This window comes from Lutra lutra, chromosome 8 (genome assembly GCF_902655055.1).
Source record: "Lutra lutra chromosome 8, mLutLut1.2, whole genome shotgun sequence".
In the NCBI taxonomy this organism is placed as follows: domain Eukaryota; kingdom Metazoa; phylum Chordata; class Mammalia; order Carnivora; family Mustelidae; genus Lutra; species Lutra lutra.
The window spans coordinates 83,198,327-83,220,483 of record NC_062285.1 but is presented as its reverse complement, the minus strand read 5'-3'; the positions used below and the strand labels follow the sequence as shown (position 1 = coordinate 83,220,483).

Genomic DNA, 22,157 nt, shown 5'->3' with positions numbered 1-22,157 from the left:
GATTCCATTTTCTCTACACCAGTGCACAGCATGAACTTCTCACCATTGTGGTTCCCAAACATCCCTTGAAATCTGCATAAAGATTTTAACGGCAACCCTTGGAGGCACTCTCTTGGGTGCGTTGTCTGTGTCCCTCAAAATCACCATACACTCCCCATACCCAAAATGAAAATAAAGACTTCTTTTTTATAACTACTGGGAGCTTCTCCACACTTCTTTCAGAGATAGGCAACTTGACTCTTCAGCAACCAGCATCGCTGGCCTCTGGTAGCCGCCATCACCCAAACAAAAGTCACAGGAAGTCTAAAGGGGGAGATTGTGCTCTCTATGCATTCTGAGGCTCTAAACAAGCACAAGCAGAAAAAAGAGAGAAAAGGTCAAAATCAACAACATAACAAAACTTTCCTGTCACACTGATCCCTACAAGGTAATGCATATTACAGAAGGAGAAGCCAGGTTTTCATCAATGCCAACCAGCTAAAGATCACCAGGAACATACAAAGTTGGGTTTATTGATCATTGCAATAAGGAGGGGGGGCCACAAACAGGGAACCACGGGGCATCTCAGTAAAAGGATGTTGAAAAGCACTTATGATTGGATTTAGACATGTGTTAGATGATTGGGTGGGGGGAGGGCGTGTTTCAAGGATGTAGAGCTCTTCCCTGCATTGGATGTTGTCAAGAGTAGGGGGGCAATTCTATGAATGGAATAAATCTTATCCATAAGATAAAAACAATGAATCAGGGCACCTGGGTGGCTCAGTGGGTTAAAGCCTCTGCCTTCGGCTTAGGTCATGATCTCAGAGTCCTGGGATGGAGCCCCGCATCAGGCTCTCTGCTCAGCAGGGAGCCTGCTTCCTCCTCTCTCTCTGCCTGCCTGTCTGCCTTCTTGTGATCTCTCTCTGTCAAATAAATAAATAAAATCTTTAAAAAAAAAAAAAAAAGCCTTAGGTTTAAAAAAAAAAAAACAATGAATCAAGGCAAAAGGTATAATTGGTAAAGAATCAACAGTCTAGGGGCGCCTGGGTGGCTCAGTTGGTTAAGTGTCTGCCTTCGACTCAGGTCATGATCTCAGGGTCCTGGGATCAAGTCCCACCTTGGGCTCTCTGCTCACTGGGTAGTCTGCTTTTCCCTTTCTCTCTGCCCCTCCTTCTCACTTCTGTTCTCTCTCACTCAAATAAATAAAATCTTAAAAGAAACTAAAAATAAAAAAGAATCAACAGTCACTCGTGTTAGCCAAGATAGGAGAACATTTGGCATTTTTGTTTTTGGACAATATTCATGTGTTCAGTCATGGTCAGAGTGGTCTTGTCTAATGTTGTTCTGTGAAGCCAGTCATGTTCAACAGGACAGACACCAAGGTCTAACTGCAAGTGTCAGGTCAGCTCCTAATGACAGGGCCCACCTGATAGTGCAATGTCAGTTCCTAGCTGTCATTCTGTCAGTTGTATGGAAACATACACCAAGGAACATGACCTAGTCTAAGAGATGGTGGATGGCTTCCCCCAAGGAACTGACATTTCAACTGAGAATTTAAAAGACAAAATGTTTTCTGTTGCCACAGCCCAGGGGTTCATTTAGCCCTTCCTTCTATTTCTTTGTATTTCTTTCCACTCACCAAGCCTATTTTTTCCTGCAAGTGAATTATGCCTAGGGGCACCTGGGTGGCTCAATGGGTTAAGTGGCTGATCTTTTTCCTTTTTTTTTTTTAAGATTTTATTTATGTATTTGACAGACAGAGATCACAAGTAGGCAGAGAGGCAGGCAGAGAGAGAGAGGGAAGCAGGTTCCCTGCTGATCAGAGAGCCTAATGCGGGGCTCGATCCCAGGAGCTTGGGATCATGACCTGAGCTGAAGGCAGAGGCTTTAACCCACTGAGCCACCCAGGCGCCCCAAGTGGCTGATCTTGATTTTGGATCAGATCACAGTCTCAGTGGGTCCTCCGATGGAGCTCCGCCTTGGGCTCCATGCTTAGAATGGAGTCTGCTTGAGATTCTCTCTCTCTCCCTCCTCTTCTGCCACTCCCCTCACCATGCTGTGTGTGCTCACTTTCTTTCTCTCTCCAAAATAAATAAATAAACAAAATCTTCAAAAAAAAAATCATGTTTAGACAGCACGAATCAAAGCTGGTCTCTCACATCATTCCCAACCTTCCCTAAAATGAGAAAATTCCCTGGCTGTGGAGTTTCTATGGTAGATACTAGTGTAAGAAAATTAATAGTAGTAGTAGTAGTAGTGTAGTAGTCGTAGTAGTCATAGTACTAATACTCTAGTTCAATTCAAAAGGAAAGTAAATGCATACAAAAAATGGGACCAAAGATGTTAAAAGACATTATAAGATCACCAGACAGGAAATAAAATGATCTAGTGTTTCCTTTCAAAAGTGCATTTCTGATGCAGAGTGGGATATCAAAAAATGAAAGATTTGTTCTTCAAAGTTAGTGAGCTGAATTTGGTTAGTACCTGAACAAAAGTGAGGGAAAAAATGTACATATCATTTTTTCTACCTCATTTCAAATCTTGATGGTATAAGAAATAGAAGTTTATCCTGCTGCAGAATTAGTGCACTTCTGCAAAAACTCACCTGATCAGAGTCTTTAAATCTCATGGAATTCCAGATCTTCAGAAGACTTTAGGAGTTTAAAAGGCTTAAGGCCTTGGGTCAATGGGCTGAACACCCCACCCGCTATTAGACTGTACAATTAAAGATTTAAATAAGATCTTTCTATTATCTAACAAAATAAAAGTATCCGTCTGAGAACTGGCTGTGCCTCACCACTGGGAAGAGGGCACCACACGCTTAACCCTAGAACAGCCATGAGGGAGTATCTCATTGATGATATACTAGGACTTTTCTCACTGCTTATGACTTGGGTATTTGAATTCCAGTGGCATCTTTATTTTAAATATGTGGTTCTGAGGGTGAACCATAGTAGTAAAATAAAGTAGTTGGGTTATTTTGTATTTTTCTGGCCATCAAGAGAGAATGCATTAGTAAACATCTCAAAGTCATTTTTGTTATTTTAGTTATAAGTTCAGGTTTAATTTGTTGAAATTTGTTGAAATTAAATCTGAATTATGAGGATTCCCTAATTAGTCAAAAATTGTGCTGCATACTTTTGCCTCACTCCTATATAACAATGTCATAGAATAAGTATTAACATCCCTGGAGTTTTTCTGAAGAAGAGTTAATAAGGAACTATATTACTCTGCATAGGACATGGAGTAAATCAAAGTGCTGCTGATGGTGAGAAGCTCAGCATATGAAATAACACAGGAATCTCATCTCTGACCAAAGACCATCTTCAAAGTACATTTAGCACAGATTCAAAAACAGTGTGAATTCAGAGATCCGAGCACAGAAGTCGACAGAGTAGATCTCTTTTACAGATAGGGAGATTGAACACCGTTTGACTGCAAATCAATTTCATAGGCACTCATAAAAATGTCTGTGTAATTACAGGATACCAAACCCAATGCCCAGCATCTAAGAACTAGCAGGAGCAGGAGGCAGGGGCTAATTACTGTCTAGGATGTAAAAGGGCACATAGCACCTGGGAATCTAATTCCAGTTCACTACAACACGTGGCAGTGGGTGTCTAGAAGTTAAAACACTCTTAGGTTTCACAGTTCTTTTTACTGATAAATATTTGCCAACATATCTTGTATAATCAGACATATATTTTTTTAAGATTTTATTTATTTATTTGACAGACAGAGATCACAAGTAGGCAGAGAAGCAGGCAGAGAGAGAGGAGGAAGCAGGCTCCCTGCTGAGCAGAGAGCCCGATGCGGGGCTCGATCCCAGGACCCTGGGATCATGACCTGAGCTGAAGGCAGAGGCTTTAACCCACTGAGCCACCCAGGCGCCCCTAATCAGACATATTTTAAGAGCTTGGAAGTTCTACTCATTTAAAATGACACAAGCTAGTTGAAGAGCAGCCTCAGCAGACAGCAGGGGAGCGGTGGGGTGAGGGGATGCAGGAAAACTGGGCTACAAGAGTGCCACAGTGTCAGGACCCTCTGAACGGTTTTGCTTTCTTTTTTTCCACTGTTCTGTTTTGCCAATTAAAGGGGAATTTGCTCAATATGTCTGTTTTTGTAAGTAATTCTTTTGCTTTATGTTTTTAAATAAAGAGAAAAGGTATAGACATTTGTTTTTGGCTGTTTTATTAGGATGTATAGCTAACAATACGTCAGTGATTTTAGTTGCTATCTAACATACCACACATAAATAAACAGTGCAGCTGGCTCAAGGCTCTCGCCCATTTTGGAAAACAGAGGAACACGACGGTAGCCTGCAAAAGGAATCATATCCAATTAGGACAATAAAAATCAATCAGTAGTGTTCTCAACAGTGTTGTTGAGACTCTATCTTTACTAAGCCTATGGAAAAACTATGACCACATTGTTATATTCCTCTTGTACATAAGAGAAAATATCTGAAGTTTCTATTCTACTTCTTAATGCCGAACACTGAGCACACAGATCACACTTCTCCTCCCTCAAAGTGCAGTGTGCTAAATTCGCCACCACCCTTCTGCTGCAGGAAGACTCTGGTTCCGGGATACTGCTCAGATGGTGCTAGAGAAGTAAACACACTGAGACAAGGTAATTCGAGGCATTGTATAAATCACCTCCACAAGCTGACGGCAACATTAAGTCGGCCCTGGAAAGAGTCAAGAAAGGACGATCTTGGGCTCCCAGACCCTTTTTGGGCTGGAAGATGAGTCCCTGCTTCTCCCTTCTCTTTGATTCCCATGCTTGATTTCTCTGTGGTAGTCATGACTATTCTTAATTGAAACAAAAGAGCAACGATCCATGTAAAGAAATGCTAAGACATTCCATGTTTGTCTAATTTATCTTCCTAGCGATCCCAAACCACAATCCCACCTTCCACATGAGAACACATTTCTATACTACCACTGAGAGAAAATATGTGTCAATGCATAAAAGTTCCTTTACCTCTGACTGTCATGGATAGAGCTATCTGGTCTATCAATGTGTTTCTTTGGTAAATGCAAGTTCTAATGGTCAGCACAATCATCTTACTTTTCAGAATATTACCTTTGTTCATGCATAGAACTGGTAAAGTATATTGGCCAAGAAATTCATTTCCAGTTATTAGACCTTGACTTTCAACAACGAAACGTATCAGAGCCAATTCTGGCACCTGAATAATGAATGTGAATGTTTCATTCCATCTTGGACAAAAAGCTGAAATATAAAGGAACATATCATCAAAAAATCATAGACACTATGTCTATAGTAATGCATGGTATCTGTTCTCTGAAATTTTTTCTTTTCAACACTTACTAATATTAATAGTTTATGTTTTAGAGCACTTGAATTTTTCACACACCCATTGAGAAAGGAATATTGATGACAATAACAATAATTATTAGGTTCTTAGTATTGCTGGGCAATATGATAAGAACTTTAAGTAGATAATCTCATTTCAACCTTACAACAAACCCATCAGGGTTATTACTATCCACATTTAAGGATGAGAAAACTGAGCCGGAAAGATGTTACATAACTTCCTCAGGGTTTCACATACACAGCCCTTAAGTGACAGGGCAGGAATTCAAACAAATGGAGTCCAATTTCAGAGCTAAGCATTTCATCACTTGGCAGTATGACTGCTGGGTTCGGGCATTTCCCTAACAAAGGAGTTAAATACTGTCATTTTTCTATACCAGCTCCTATTATGGGATGAGCTCCATAGTTGTTGGTCTGAGAGCTAAGTGCTCCAAAGCCAGCCTTTGATCCTTCTTTTGAATAAGTGCTCATTTTAAAGTCCCAGGTGTTGAGTCATTTAGATCTTCAGCAAAATAATCATCCCAAACAACAATCTCTTGCCAAATAAGAAATCCAAATTGTGTCAAAACATAACCCAAATCATCCAATACTTAAGCATAATTTAATGGAATCAAGATATTCACATCCAGATCAAATATATAGTCTACTTAGGTTCAGAGAGAAATAATATGTATCACTTTCATGTACAAAGGTAATGCTATGCTTGCTACGTAAGTAGGTTTTGTTCTTCAAGTTACCTTTCCAGAAGCATTAAAGAATTTGTGACTAATTATATTTTCTGTTTTCTGGGTGACTCTGTGGTCACAAGCACACATTTACCAGATAGTAATCCAGGATGAAGTCTATGCCCATGAAAATATTAAACCAATTGGCTCATGCTGCTATAATGAATGTATTACCTTGCCTTAAGCAAAGAAATAATGCCATGGAGTGCAAGAGCAGATCTAAGAGTCAATTTTTTATAGACACTTTAAAATGGGCACAAAATTTTTTTTTAAAGATTTTATTTATTTATTTGACAGAGAGAGATCACAAGTAGACAGAAAGGCAGGCAGAGAGAGAGAGAGAGAGAGAGAGGGAAGCAGGTGCCCCATGGGCACAAAATTCTTATACTGATTTGTCTTCCTCCTCTAACCCTACTTCCCTATAAACTCTCTCTCACACACACACTCACACATAAATCATACGTATCATATAAGAAAGCCCTTTTAAGAAAGAAGAAGAAAGGGGTGCCTGGGTGGCTCAGTGGGTTAAGCCGCTGCCTTCGGCTCAGGTCATGATCTCGGGGTCCTGGGATCGAGTCCCGCATCGGGCTCTCTGCTCAGCAGGAAGCCTGCTTCCCTCTCTCTCTCTCTCTGCCTGCCTCTCTGTCTGCTTGTGATCTCTCTCTGTCAAATAAAAAAAAAAAAAAAAAAAAGAAAGAAGAAGAAAGAAAGAAAGAGAGAGAGAGAGAAAGAAAGAAAGAAAGAAAGAAAAGAAAGAGAGAGAGAAGGAAGGAAGGAAGGAAGGAAGGAAGGAAGGAAGGAAGGAAGGAAAGAAAAGAGAGGAAAGGAGGAAGAGAGGAAGGAAAGAGGGAGAGGAGGAGGACACCAAATCTGATGATTACAAATAGTTTTCTCGAGCATGATCAAAACTGAAAAATTACTTCCACACCTTATCCAAATGTGATCTTTTTCCTTCCAGACTCTCATTTCTTTTATTATACCACAATTACTTTAGTAGCTAAGCCATCCCAGAATCTCCCTTTTCCAGCTATGTAGACTTTTGTTCCTGCTAGTCTTCCTCATGTTCATCCTCCACTCCTTTTCTGATGCCATGGGCCTTCTTTGACTGGAAATCCTCATCCTCTAGCCATGAATCATATCCTGACTCTATTTTGTATTTCTCATCTCTCTTGCATACACTGCTTTCTACCCAATCTGCAGAAACAATCTCCCTAAAGCTCAACTATGTTAGTGCTATCTCCCTGTTTAAGAGTTTTAATTTTGTTCATTTTCTACAGAAAAGACATTACCCAACACCTTATCATGCCTTTCCCAATTTTCCATGACCATCCCCAACATAACTTTTTCATTTTACCTCACCCTGTATTCCACCCATATTAAACTTCTGTATTTTTCCCTAGCATGTTTGGATTTAGTCTTCTCCAGATTTTAGGGCTCATATTATTCCTTTTGCCTTCAATGCCTTCATTCTCAGTCTCTGTAAAAAATTCTATTCCTTCTCCAAGAACCATCTCCCAATTTGCCTGTTCCACTACAATTCTTTTACCTTCCTTAAAATATTAATGACTCTATCATATTAGTTTTATTGTATCTTATCTCCCATACCAAATTGAAAACTATCTTCAATAGAGTTGATTTGGACATACATAGTAATACATTAAGTAAACAGAGATTTTAAGTTTTCTTGATACTTATCACCAGGCTTCTAATAAAAGAGGTTCAGGGGAGCCTGGGTGGCTCAGTGGGTTAAGCCGCTGCCTTCAGCTCAGGTCATGATCTCAGGGTCCTGGGATCAAGTCCCGCATCGGGCTCTCTGCTCAGCAGGGAACCTGCTTCCCTCTCTCTCTCTCTCTCTCTCTCTCTGCCTGTCTCTCTGTCTACTTGTGATCTCTCTCTGTCAAATAAACAAATAAAATCTTTAAAAAAAAAAAAAAAGAGGTTCAGTATCGTTAGATAAACTAAATTTAATTTCTGTAGGAATATTTCCATAAGACTCAGGGATATAATCTAAATTCTAATGGGAACTAGAATCATATTATAAGGGGTGCCTTGAATAAATAAATGTTCTGTGCATTTTGTCATGAAGATTCAAGTAGGGGGATGGAAGAGAACAAGAGATAGGGTACTACAAGCTTCCTGACATAAGCAGTTACCTTTTCATGACACCGCCATTGTAGTATGCCTTCAAATCCAAGCCTTGCCAAATAAGCCGGTGAGTCATCACCAACATCCTTTCCTATAGATAACCTAGGATGAAGTAGTCAAAATTTTCCACATCTTTCTTCCATACCCTTTGCCCTAGGTGAACACTGGAGGAGTATTTGGGGTGTCAATAGGAGGACAGATGGTGGGCATTATTAGAGATTATCACCCAAGGGAAAAAAGAAAAAGAGAGACTAGTATGACTGCACCCGTTTTTCCATTGGTGCCATTTAACCGAGCACATATTTGCAGACTCTGAACTGAAGCCAGCTACACTTTGGGAATATCCACACAAAGAAGATTCTAGACTCAGGAGTCAGTTCCAAGGTCTCCTCCAAAGTGACCCTGACTACACTTTAATGTCCTTAATGACTTCAAACTCAGCGAAGATGTGATGCTGTCAGTAGTGTATTACATAAAATACCACGGGATGCTGGAACTAAAAATCTTACCCAAGTCATTTCTTCCATTCCTACATTTCCCTTCTGGCAAAAATGACTGAATTATGAATCCAAATATTGTATGAGTAGGTTTCTATGGCATCCTTAGCCAGAGCCAAAAACCACAGACCTTTGATCTAAAATAATTCAAACAGTGAAATAAAAATGGGAAATATACTATATATCAGAATAATCATATGTTCTTTATTTTACACAAAGGCTAGAAGCTAAGTAGACTTGCAGCCATCAAAATGTCCCTTTAATTCAGCAAAATAGGAAGATACATAAAAAGGAGGTCAAAGTGAAAAAAAGGTAGTAATTTTTCAGGTTAGATAAACTTTTGTATCTGTAATCTGAAAATACATCTAAACAATACATTGAATCATTATCAAATTGTTTTCGCTGCATATAACAACTTTGGTCATCTTAAACCTAATGCAAAGCCCTTGTCTTATGAATAATAAAGATGTCTCAAAATTCTATGAATAAATAAATTTTAAACTTTCCAACAAGAAGCCTAGTAGAAGTTCAATAAAAATATATTAGGAGCTCACCATTTTTTTTAATTACACGAGTCTGCTGTCTCACATGATCATCTGGAACACCAAAAATTTCTAGAATCACTAGTGTGTTAGCTTTGTTAGATGATGAATTGTTACTGGGAGGTAACTGGATACCACTGATAAGCTGCACAAAAATATTTGAATGCAAAAATTTAATAGGATTTCAAACTGTGTAATCACGTAATTTCAAAATAAAATATGTATTCCAAAAAAATGACAGACTCTCAGTTCCCACAAAAAAATTAAAAATGGAATATAATGCACATTTTAAACCTTAACTCTTATCCTCAAGTGAGGGTAGGTGAAAACTAAGAATATGTCTGCATTATTCCATTTTACCAGTATATAATTATAGTAAAATTCACATTGAGTTTTATAGTTCAACATTTTTATTTTTAAAGTCTTTATTATAGTTGTTATAAGGCATTGCTTAAAAGTATTAATATAATCATAGTCTACTGTAATTCAGGCTGAATTACTCTGCTAACATGAACTATCTTGAAATTCATACTGTATTAAATAGTCAAAAATTAGAAATAATAGTAATACTACTTCTGAAATATAAGAAAGAAACACTGCATAATTTCCTATGATAGCATTTTTGATAGTATAATTTACATTTGGATAATTTATGATAAAATTTTATATTACCTATTATTGTCAATATTATCGTAAGTAATGTGAATCTGACAAAATCAATGATTTCATACATATATTAGGGACTGGGTATCAGAGGAACACTTAAAGTAATTAACAATAGTTTTGTTTAACCTTGTATTGTCAAACTAGCTGCTGAAGCTAAGTTTTGTCTTACTTTAAGGGACAAAGTCTAAATGAAAAACACTATTTCAAGTGTGCTGATTTGTAAAACATACTGATATAAAAATTGAGGCATAATTTCAATTTCTGAAGATTATAATAAAGAGAAACAAAATAAATAATTTTTTGAAAAAAAAGGAAGGAAGGAAGAGAAAAAAAAAAAACAGAAAAAGTGTCAGTGTATTTTTCCTTTCCTACATCCACATATTACAACATTAGCTGGAAACCAGAGTGACTGTGCAAATATTTAACAACAACTATAGAATGGGCATTGATCAATCAGCCTAATTAGACATCGAGGTAGTTAGAACATTGGCCATAATCAATAAGTACACTGATACCAGAGCTTCCCAGGTGAGTATCTCCTCTGCAGGTAATAGACCCTTACCAATATGGAGAAGGTTTGGCTTTGGTGCAACTCAGGTCCAAAAAAAAAAAAAAAAATTGTCTGACTAAAATATAATAACAATTGAATATGAGACCTGAAAAAAAATTTAGAGGCTATTATTCAAATACTTTTTACACTCTGATTCACAGAGCCCTTCCAGGGGCCACCATAGAGATAGATGTCAAAAAGAAAACTCTTGGGGCACCTAGGTGGCTAAGTGGGTTGAAGCCTTTGCCTTCAGCTTGGGTCATGATCCCAGAGTCCTGGGATGGAGCCCCGCCTCAGGCACCTTGCTCGGCAGGGACCCTGCTTCCCCCTCTCTCTCTGCCTGCCTCTCTGCCTACTTGTGATCTCTGTCTGTCCAATGAATGAATGAAATCTTAAAAAGAAAAAAAAAAAGAAAGAAAAGAAAAGAAAAAGAAAACCCTTGATGGTCAATTAGAGTACCTCTGGTTTCATCTATCGGCCTTATGCAAAAGATTTTTGAACTTAGAAAATGGTTGCATCATTTTTATAAGTTTGAAAATGATTGACCTAATCCAAAACTCTCCATTTGCAGATGACAGAGATTAAATCAGAAATGTTGAAATGTCTTCATCAAGGACATAAAGCTAAAGGCAAAACAAGATTTCTTGATTTCCAAAGCATGTCTTCAACAATTTGTACAAGTTGTAATAAAAGCTCTCCAGAATGATCAAACCAAGAGAGAAGGACCCACATGGATATTTATGGCAGCACTGTCTCAGGAAAATCATTAATCCTGCCTGTTTTATATCATGTCACTTTCATCCCTATATGAGACCCTTCAGAAACAAAGAGGTGGCATTTGTAAGCATCTGTGCGACAAGAGAGGAAGACAAGCCCAAGTAAATAAACAATTACAGGCATACTCCATGTTATTGAGCTTTTTTATTCTTTTTTTATTTTTTTTTATTTTTTCTATTTTTTATTTTTTCTATTTTGCAGATATTGCAGTTTTTTACAAACTGAAGGTCTGTGGCAATTCTTCAATGAACAAGTCTATGGGCACCATTTTTCCAACAGCTGTGGTTCACTTCATGTTCCTCCGTCACATTTTGGTAATTCTCACACTATTTCAGATTTTGTCATTATTATTATAGTTCTTATGGGGATCTGTGATCAGTGATCTTCGATGTTACTATGGTAATTATTTTGGGGGTGCCACCAAGCATGTCCATGTAAGACAGCAAACTAATACATGTGTGTGTTCTGATGGCAGATGGGGCAGAAACAGCAAGAGAATGACAGTCAGAAGCGGAGCCTCAAGATTTGACTGAATTACTCGAATCTCATGATCAAACTTGAACAGATGAGGAGTTGCCACTGATGGATATGAGCAAAGAAAGCAGTTTCTTGAGCTGAAATCTACTCCTGGTGAAGATGCTGTGACAATTTTTGACATGACGGCAAAGGACTTAGAAGACTACATCAAGGTAGTTGACCAAACAATACCACAGCAACCCGGACTCTGAGCAAGCGCCCCCCTGCTCAGTCAGCAGCCATCCATATCCAGGCAATACCCTCCACTAGCCAAAAGACTGTGACCCCCTGAAAGCTCAGACGATGGTTAGCATTTTTTAGTGACAAAGTATTAATTAAGGTATGTACATTATTTTTTTTAGACATAATACCATTACACACTTAATAGACTATAGTATAAACGTAACTTTCATATGCTCTGGGGAACCAAAGAGTTCATTTGACTTGCTTTATGTGATATTCACTTTCTTGTGGTGGTCTAGAACCAGACCTGCAATATCTCTGGTGGAGGCCTGTAGAATACAGTGGCGTATTGCATGTGTACGCACCTATAGGGGGTATGAAGAAACAAAACTACAAAAAGAAGCCTAACTAATTCAGTGTAGGGGAAAAAATTTCCAAAAAGAAGTGACCCTTAAGTCTTGAAAAATGGGTCTGAATCAACAGGCAGGTGAGGGATGGAAGAATGATCCAGTCAAAGGAAAAAGCATATGTAATGCATGGAGTTGTCATATGGTCATAGAGTAAGTGTAAGACTAGAAGTCATGAGAGATGGGCCCAGAGAATTAGGCTAAGCCCTGACTAAGCAAGCAAGCAGGACGCCCAAAGAAACATTAAGTAGGCATGATGAGATTAGCACTGGAGCACGTCGTCTCTGGACAACTTGTGGAAGATATTCAGCTGGACTGAGACAGGCTATGTGAAAAACACTTAAGACTCATAATGTAATGGAATAATGTGATGCCACGTAACAAATTCCTTAAAAAGGGGGGGGGGGGAGTGGAGAGTAGCAAATGGCATCAGACCAAGGGATTGGATAAGGAAGACTTTTTGAATCAATAAAATTTAGAGATGGGACACAGGAAGTGACAGATGTGGAACAGAGGAATGCTTCCCAATTTTCTAGCCCGAGTTAATTGACACAATGAATTCAATGGAGTTCAATGACATTTAAAGAAAGTAAGATTGGATTAGGAAGGGATGTTCAGCATTTAATATGATAAGGTTGACAGAGCAAGGATTAAACAGGTAAGGATGTTAAGTAGAATATTTAAAGTATGTCTTTACATTCCAGAAATGAAGTCAGATTAAAGATTTGAGCATTGTTGGCAGTTAAAACCATGAATGTATATAAAAGGACATAGGATAATGTTTAGTTTGAGATGAGGATTAAGAAAAAGCCTTAGTCTAATAGACACATGAAAAAATGCTCCATATCACTCAGCATCAGGGGAGTAGAAATCAAAACCACAATGAGATATCACCTCATACTTATCAGAATGGCTAAGATTAACAAAACAGGAAACAAGAGATGTTGGCAAGGGTGTGGAGAAAGGGGAACCCTCTTAATCTGTTGGTGGGAATGCAACCTGGTGCAGCCACTCTTGAAAACAGTATGGAGGTTCCTCAAAAAGTTAAAAATAGAGCTACCCTGTGACCCAGCAATTGCACTACTGGGTATTTATCCAAAGGATACAAAAATAGTGATTTGAAGGGACATATGCACCCCAATGTTTATAGCAGACAAATACCATATAATTTCATTCATGTGGAATTTAAGAAGCAAAACAGATGAACATAGGGGAAGGGAAGGAAAAATAAAATAAGATAAAAACAGAGAGGATGGCAAACCTTAAGGACTCAACTCTGGGAAACAGGGATGCTGGAGGGGAGGGAGGTAGAGGTTGGGGTAACTGGGTGATGGGCAGTAAGGAGGGCATGAGATGTGATGAGCCTTGGGTGTTATATGCAACTGATGAATCACTAAATTCTACCCCTGAAACTAATAATATGCTCTATGTTAACTAAACTGAATTTAAGTTAAAAATTTAAAAAAAAAGAGAAATTTAAAAAAAAAGAGAAAGCCTTAACAATACAAATACTTCTGAGGCAGGTAGAGTAAAGGAACCCACAAATCTGAGAGAGAAAGAATCACTTGGGAGGAAGAGAAAAAGAAGGGAGAGAAAGGAAAACCCCAGACGCACAGCAAGGAGATTTGTGAGAAGTAGGAGGGGACCATACAAAGTGACTGATTTCATCCCTTTTTCTCACTAAAGCAGCAACTACAACACTACATTTGGTGGCTAGAACAATGCAGCCTTTTGCATTTTGTCATTCACACAAAAAGGCAACAGGAAGACACGGGTTCAGATGTGGCAAGATGTTGAAATACCACCTACCTCACTACAATGGCTGAAGAGATCAACAGAAATTTAAAGGCACTAAAAGAAGTCAATGGAACTTAAAATATTAATGTATACTTTCTAGCTTATATTATAACTGAAAAGTAAAAGAAAAATTACTAATCTTTTAAATGTTTGTATTAAAAAAATTCAAAAAGAGGGTGCCTTGATGTCTCACTCAGTTAAGCATTTGCCTTTAGCTCGGGTCATGATCCCAGGGTCCTGAGATCAAGTCCCACATGAGGTTCTCTGCTCAATGGGGAACCTACTTCTCCCTCTGTGATCACTCTCTCTCCCTCTTAAAGAAATAATTAAAAAATTAAAAAAAGAATGTGGAAGTTATGATAATATTTGCAAAGCAAACTTAATGGAGAATATTTTGCTGGATCCTAGAAAGAGTACCAACTAACAGGTTGGGGGCTGCATCCAGTGCTGGAGGCAATTTCTACCCTATACGCTCCTACTTATAGAGTCACAAAATCCAGGGTACATGGGTGGCTCAGTCAGTTAAGCAGCCCACTCTTGATTTTGGCTCAGGTCACAATCTCAGTTTTGTGGGATCCAGCACTAAGACAGTCTCTGTGCTCAGCATGGAGTGTCCTTGTCCCTCTCCACCACCCCTTCCTTGCACTCTATATCTCTCTCAAACAAATAAAATCTTCAAAAAAAAATTAGGGGGCACCTGGGTGGCTCAATGGGTTAAAGCCTCTGCCTTCGGCTCAGGTCATGATCCCAGGATCTTGGGACGGAGCACCACATGGGGCTCTCTGCTCAGTGGGGAGCCTGCTTTCTCCTCTTTCTCTCTGGCTGCCTCTCTGCCTGTAATCTCTGTCTGTCAAATAAATAAATAAAATCTTTTTTAAAAATTTAGAAAAATCCCTAACAACCAAGTAAAAAGTCGGCTACCTTTTTCCCTAGTACTATTTCCCACAGTGGCCAGGATCATTTCTGTCTCATTCAACTTTGCTCTACTCTCTTTACATATTAATCTCTCGAAAACAGCAACATCTCTTAAATCTCCTTTCTCAGCTGGGACAAAAAGGCTAGGGCCAGAAGTGGATGAAAGTGGTCCCGCAAGTCCTTTACCATCAAGACACGAGAGGAAGGAGCCTAGAGAGGAAGGCTTCTGGAGGCCATGCTGTCTGGGTTGGAGCATCTGGGGCACCAGAGCAGGTAAGCCCCCATCAGACAGCACAGCCAGCAGCACTCCCTTCAATCAGAACTGCAGATCCAAAAATCCTCACCAGGGGCAGCAATCCAAGTACCGAAATTCCAGAACAGAATCTGAAATGGTTCATATGGTTCTAGGAGCAACGAGCTAAACCAAGAGATAGACCAAAGAGCCCTACCCACCCAATTTGTTGCAAACCACAGGTGCAGATACAATCTAAAATAGAATTGCTTGTAACTAAGTAGAGAGAAAAAGCTAAGGGCCTTTCAGAAGATTCAGGGACATTTAAAAGAAAAGGAAATAAATATAGCACTTGGGTTATAGAAGAATAAGGAAGTTTTCAAAAGGCTATATTATTGGAAAGAATAAATTTTAGACAACTACCTTTGCTCCCAATAAAACCACATAGGATTTAAGAAGTAGGGGTGAGGTGGTGGGGAAGGGAGCTGGTAAGGAAGCAGAATGAGGTAAATAAAAATTGGAAGAAAGAAACTGGTAATGCAGGAGAAAAATCCACATCTACATTAGAATCAGTAAAGAATAAAATCAAATAAGGAGGAAAACCAAAGCAGAAAAAAGAGTGATAGAGTTGGCAGGAATTAGTAAATACGCAGGCAAATACTCAAGAAAAGCATATGGATGACTTTTGGTTTCTAAATACTAACAGAGACAAGGTGCAAAACTCTGGAGCTGTGAAAGTCTAATTCTAGAGATTAACGAAAAAGCAAAGAGCTCCTAAATAAAGTCGCATATCCACAGAGTAACTAGTGGGCTGAACTCAGACTTCTCTATTACAATATTAAATGCCTAAAGACAATGGAATACATAGACTTTGGAGAGGAGAAGCTTTCAGCCTCAGTGTTTCTATTCACAAGCAGGTAATCATTCATGCAAAAAGCCAACAGAAAGATTTTTCAGATATGGAGAGATACTGAAATGCCACCCACCTATAATATTGAAAAAGATGAACAGAAATTTAAAGGATCTTAAAGGAAATCAGTGGAACTCAAAATATTAGTGCAGACTCTCTAGCTTATATAATAACAAAAAAAAAAAAAAAGAGAGAGAAAAGAAAAAAAGTTTTTCATCTTACCCTTATTGTAAGTGTAACTGGATCAGTGTCTCTTGGTGTTTCATTTGGATCAAACTGTGTTTCAATATCTCTTAGGAAATGTGGTTTCAAAATATATCCAGAACCACCGTTATCCAAAAATTTCCCATTTTGAAGATCCATAGGCAGACCAGGGGTCTGGAAATTTAAGGCCACTGTCAGAAAAAAGTATTTTGATATTGTCAGGAAAGAAAGGGTATAGCTAAAGAAGTACAGTTCAAAGATTTACTGAATCTGAATTAATGGCTTTTATATATCCAAACATTTTAAGAACAAGCATCTTAGCCAAATAATTCCAGACTTTTAAACATGTCTTCCTGCCATGTATATATTAATGTATGAAGGTGAGTTTTAATTTTTTAATTATTTTATAGCTTTGAGTTAAAATCAAAATGATACTCAGTATAGATTACAGAATAGCAATGTGTAGGTCAGATGACATTCAGGAAGTACGAGAATAGAGAAAATCAGTACGCTTCATGATGGAAGAAAAGACACCAAGTATATTCTAAATTTTCAGGTCCAAAGAGATACTGTTATCACTTGAAGAGAAAGTGAGAAAAAAGCAGAATACTTGCTATTAAAATACAGAAGTCCTTCCTTAGAGGTTGGTAAATAGCCACTCTAGGCAGTACCATCCTCCACTCCCCGCAAATCCCCCTCACCCACCAAACCTAACCCGACTCTCCACCTCCCTCCATAAACCTATGGGCCTTGCCACAATCCAGGAGCAGAGGGGTTCACACGGGTATCTTCTGACTGGTGAGCGCCCCTGCTAGAACAGCTCGTCAATTTGGAATAGGGAGAGTCTGGTAAAGACAAATAACAGAGCTACGTAATCTCATTCACTTTTCAATACTGTGAATGCGGAAGCTGGTATAAAGTATAAAAAGGTAGAGATCCCTTGATTTAAAGAGGCCCTTAGCAAATCTTTCAAGCAAAGGATTTGATATTCACTGTCCTCTTACATCCATTCTGATGTCTTTTTTTTCCCCTTCCTACACTTCTTATGCCAACTCTTCATGAACTTAACCTTCGTGCCCCCAACCCTCACTTAGAGTTGCCCTCTCTGACCCATTTAGGAATAACTTCTGCTCTTGAAACCAGTGATTCATCATTATCGCCTGACCCCAAAACACCCAGGGCCAAAAAAACCTACTTGGGGAGCTCTTTTCATAAATCTTTCATTAATTTACGAAATGAACTTATTTTATCTTATTTTTCCAGAAACTCAGTATTCTATATAACATACCCATTTGACAACCTATATTCCAAAATTCTTGAGGATTAAAATTAGAGGAGTCTGCTCTCATTGCTTTGGGATAAATTCGGGTAATGAACATCCTGGTGTGAAGAATAAACTCGTGGGCTAAAAAATATATATATTAGAACATTGTGAAAGATTTCAAATAAATAAACTGCTATGCTTCTATATATTATATAATTCTACAATTGTTTCAGTACTTTTGATATGTATGTTTTAGCAAAAATATTTGTAATTCATGGACATCAAAATAAATCCATGTTTGTATTTGACAGTGTAATTCATGGTTATTGGGAAGTTTTTTTAATTTTTTTTATTACACCATTTTATGTATACTAATCATTCACTTAAGGAAAAATGATTAAATAAATATATTTGCTTTTTAAATCTAAATTAATCTCACTTTGACATAAGAATATATAAAATTCCCAAATAAAATGCATCCATTTAGCATAACAAATAGCATGGAGGACAAGGGGAGATGGAGAGGAGAAGGGAGTTGAGGGAAATTGGAAGGGGAGGTGAACCATGAGAGACTATGGACTCTGAAAAACGATCTGAGAATTTTGAAGGGGTGGGGGGGTGGGAGGTTGGGGGCACCAGGTGGTGGGTATTGTAGAGGGCACGGATTGCATGGAGCACTGGGTGTGGTGCAAAAATAATGAATACTGTTATGCTGAAAAAATAAAAAATTAATTTAAAAAAAAAGCATCCATTTTTTAAAAAAAGATTTTATTTATTTATTTGACAGAGAGAGACACAGTGAGAGAGGGAACACAAGCAGAGGGAGAGGGAGAAGCAGACTTCCCACCAAGCAGGGAGCCTGAAAGCGGGGCTTGATCCCAGTACCGAGGGATCATGACCTGAGCCAAAGGCAGATGCTTAACAACTGAGTCACCCAGGCACCCCTGCATCCATATTTTAAAACAGAAGTTGTATCTTTCTCAATTTTGTCTTTTTTTTTTTTTTTTTTTTTTGCTTTGGTTTTCACATTAGGGCAGAATCACGTGTAAGCCATATAAAGACATAGAATGCCATCCAAATGAACCCAGTTGAAGAGCCAACAGATTATCAGGGTTGAAAGGAATGTTAAAGTTATTCAGTTCAGCTCCCAACCCTAACCACCAAAGCATCTTCCCCCAAAATTGAAAAAAACAGAGATATCTTCAATTGAAGATTTCTTCTATCTGTTTTCATCTCCCCATTGAAAGAGAACTTGCTTCCTCCCAGTACAGCAGTCCCCCACTTCCCCATGGCTTTGCTTCCAGTGGTCTCGGTTACTTACAGTCAACCAGGGTCCAAAGCAGATGATCCCACTCTGACAAATCCCCAGACATTTGCTAGCACCCTAACAATGCATCACAATGCATGTATCATTCACCTTATCTCATCCCATCACATCTCATCTCATCTCATCTCATCTCATCTCATCTCATCTCATCTCATCACCTAGGCATTTTATCATCTCACGTCATCACACGAAGGGTGAGTACTGACAATAAGATATTTTGAGAGAGACCACATTCACTTAAATTTTATTACAGTATATTATTATAATTGCTCTATTTCATTATTGGTTATTGTTGACAATTTCTGTGCCTAACTTGTAAATTCAAGTTTATCATAGATATATGTGTATATAAAAAAACATGTTATATATAGGGTTCAATACTCCACAGGGTTAGGCATCCACTAGGTGTCTTGGAATGTATTTCCCATAATAGGGGAGAACTATGGTAGTTCTGATTATTTTCAAGTGTTTTCCTTACTGAGATAAGGTCTATACTTATAATATGCACATACAGTTATAGTCCATTTGTTTCTCTATTTTTTTATGTTTCTACATACCTATTTTTATAAGTTTCTATTTATATATGTTCCATTTAAATCACTTGAGATTCAAAACTCTTTGTACCCTTTACCATTGGACACCCTTCAAATTTTTGAACTAGATTTCATGTTTCCCCAAGGCTTTTATTCTATCACCAAGTAGATCCTGTTCCCACAACTACTCCTGCTAATATGGTGACCAGTATTGGGAGAAATGGTTATTGCCTATGGCCCACTACATTTGCTGGTCAAACTAGAATAGAATCAATGCCACCCTCATTCCACATACTATTCTTTAGGAAGCATTGTCAAATAAAAAATTATAATTACTGGGGCGCCTGGGTGGCTCAGTGGGTTAAAGCCTCTGCCTTCAGCTCAGGTCATGATCCCGGGGTCCTGGGATGGAGCCCCACATCGGGCTCTCTGCTCAGCAGGGAGCCTGCTTCCCTTCCTCTCTCTGCCTGCCTCTCTGCCTACCTGTGATCTCTGTCTGTCAAATAAATAAATAAAATCTTAAAAAAATTATAATTACTGAGGTTAATAATTATAATTAATTTCATCAGCTCTCAATTTTAGAAGTTATACACTCCTGAGAGAAAGTTTATTTTGAAGCTACTCATGTATAAAGGCACCATGTGTGTCCAACTATAACGATCCTTCATCCTGCCCTAAGCAGGATATTTATCTTTTGGTGAGATGTGTACTCTTCTGGATCTTAATTTTTCCTATCTACAAAGAAATTAGAAATTAAATAAAAATTTAATTAGAAATTTAATTAGAAATTAAACATGCTATGTTATTTATAAATGTAATGTATGGGGGCGCCTGGGTGGCTCAGTGGGTTAAAGCCTCTGCCTTCGGCTCAGGTCATGATCCCAGGGTCCTGGGATCGAGCCCCGTATCGTGCTCTCTGCTCAGCAGGGAGCCTGCTTCCTCCCCTCTCTCTGTCAAATAAATAAATAAAATCTTTAAAATAAATAAATAAATAAATAAATAAATAAATGTAATGTATGTTCATTTTAGTTAAATGAGAAAATCAAATTAGAAAAAATATGAACTAAAACTATATATAATCTTGTCACTTAATAACCAGTAACCTCTTGGTATATATCTTTCCACTCTATTTTCATAGATATAATCATATTTTTTAATTGAATCATATTGTTTGTTCCCTTTTATAAACTTCTTTTTCACTTAAAAATAACATAAAAAATCATTCCATTTCAATAATATTCACCTACTACATTATTTTTAAATGATTGAAAAGTATCCATGCATATAAAAAGTTGTTTCTTATTTTTATGTATTATAAAATTAGTGACATTTAAGTTTTTAATAATGATGGACATTCTGGGTGCCTGGGTGGCTCAGTTAGTTAAGCATCTGCCTTCAGCTCATGTCATGATCCCAGGTTCCTGGGATTGAAGTCTGATGTTGGTCTCCCTGTTCTGCAAGGAGTCTGCTTCTCCCTCTGGCCCTCCCTTCCCTCGTTCTTTCTCTCTCTCTCCCCCACATAAATAAAATCTTTAAAAAAATTTTTTTAAATGATGGACATTCTTAGAGTACACCTTCACCCACATCATTATTTAGTATTGAATTTTGGTGCAAGAAAAATGCTCTATAGTCTTTCCAAAGAAATGGCGATGCTACACCTTATGACTCTACTCAGAACTGCCAGTGCCTTTTCAAATTTTGAGCAAGTGTCTAATACAATGAGAGTGAGAGAATTATAACAACTTTTGCTGCTCCCAGAGGGCTTGGCCCCGAAAAACAACAAAAACTATCCAATAACTTGAAAGAATAGAGACTAGCAAAGTAAGTCATTCAAATTCAAACTGGTTGGCAATACTAATGGTAAGAAATATATCTTATATCACACCCAACACAAAATACACACACATAATTGTTTCATAAAAGAATACTCTTATTGCATCTCTACTCTATTATTCTATTCTATTCCATTCTATTCTACTCCATTATTTCAATGGTGGTTCAGACTTACTGAATTGATTTTTTGGTCATAATCTATAGCTTAACAACAAGAAGGCCCTAAAATATCCAGAGGTCAGTTTGAAGAGATAAGATGAAGTGTATACCTCAAAACCCTTGCGTGCCAGTGACCAGCCCAGAAGAGGTTAACCAACAAATATATCAGAATCCACATTTCCAAATAGTCAACAGCTTTTTTGAGTCTGCTGCAGATGCTGCTTTCCCTGCTGTGATGGTTCTACACAGGATAGTAGATTGCATTTTTTAAGAAGGATTTGGAGAGTCACTTGGCTGCTGAGTTAACTGTCCATTCCTTTCTAAGTTGAGGTTATCCCCCACCATACACGTCTGAGAAAAGGGTAGAGTCTGTTCCCATTCCCTATCCAAGGCCTTGTTGCATCTTTGGCTCTAGCAAACAGAATGGAATTCTTAGGTTCAGAATCAAGTTCAGAATCAGAAGACAGTAGAAAGAAGACACAGAGACCAATGGTCCCACTGAAGATGTGCGGGGACAGTGTGTAATCTGTACAACCATCTGGCAGCCTAGCCTGGATGCCATGTCCTTCTTCTCCCTCACCTTGGACATACAGCCTCTAGGTCTATTTAATTGTCTACCTTACATGCCTGCTGAGTTTATATAGTTCACCACA

The 22,157-nt window shown here is 38.2% G+C and overlaps 1 protein-coding gene across 6 annotated transcripts in view; it reads right to left on the bottom strand.

Annotated features, from left to right (window-relative positions):
• Positions 1 to 4,165: 4,165 nt before the first annotated feature.
• Positions 4,166 to 22,157, bottom strand: part of PLCZ1 (phospholipase C zeta 1) — a 49,707-nt gene continuing 31,715 nt past the window's right edge. For all 6 annotated transcript variants that reach the window (XM_047739416.1, XM_047739415.1, XM_047739418.1 and 3 more), the window contains 5 exons: positions 17,677 to 17,793; positions 16,407 to 16,579; positions 9,244 to 9,376; positions 5,068 to 5,217; positions 4,166 to 4,298 (listed from right to left, as the gene is read on the bottom strand). In XM_047739416.1, coding sequence (XP_047595372.1) covers positions 4,213 to 4,298; positions 5,068 to 5,217; positions 9,244 to 9,376; positions 16,407 to 16,579; positions 17,677 to 17,793 — 659 coding nt within the window. In that variant the 3' untranslated portion in view covers positions 4,166 to 4,212. The remainder of the gene's footprint in view (positions 4,299 to 5,067; positions 5,218 to 9,243; positions 9,377 to 16,406; positions 16,580 to 17,676; positions 17,794 to 22,157) is intronic.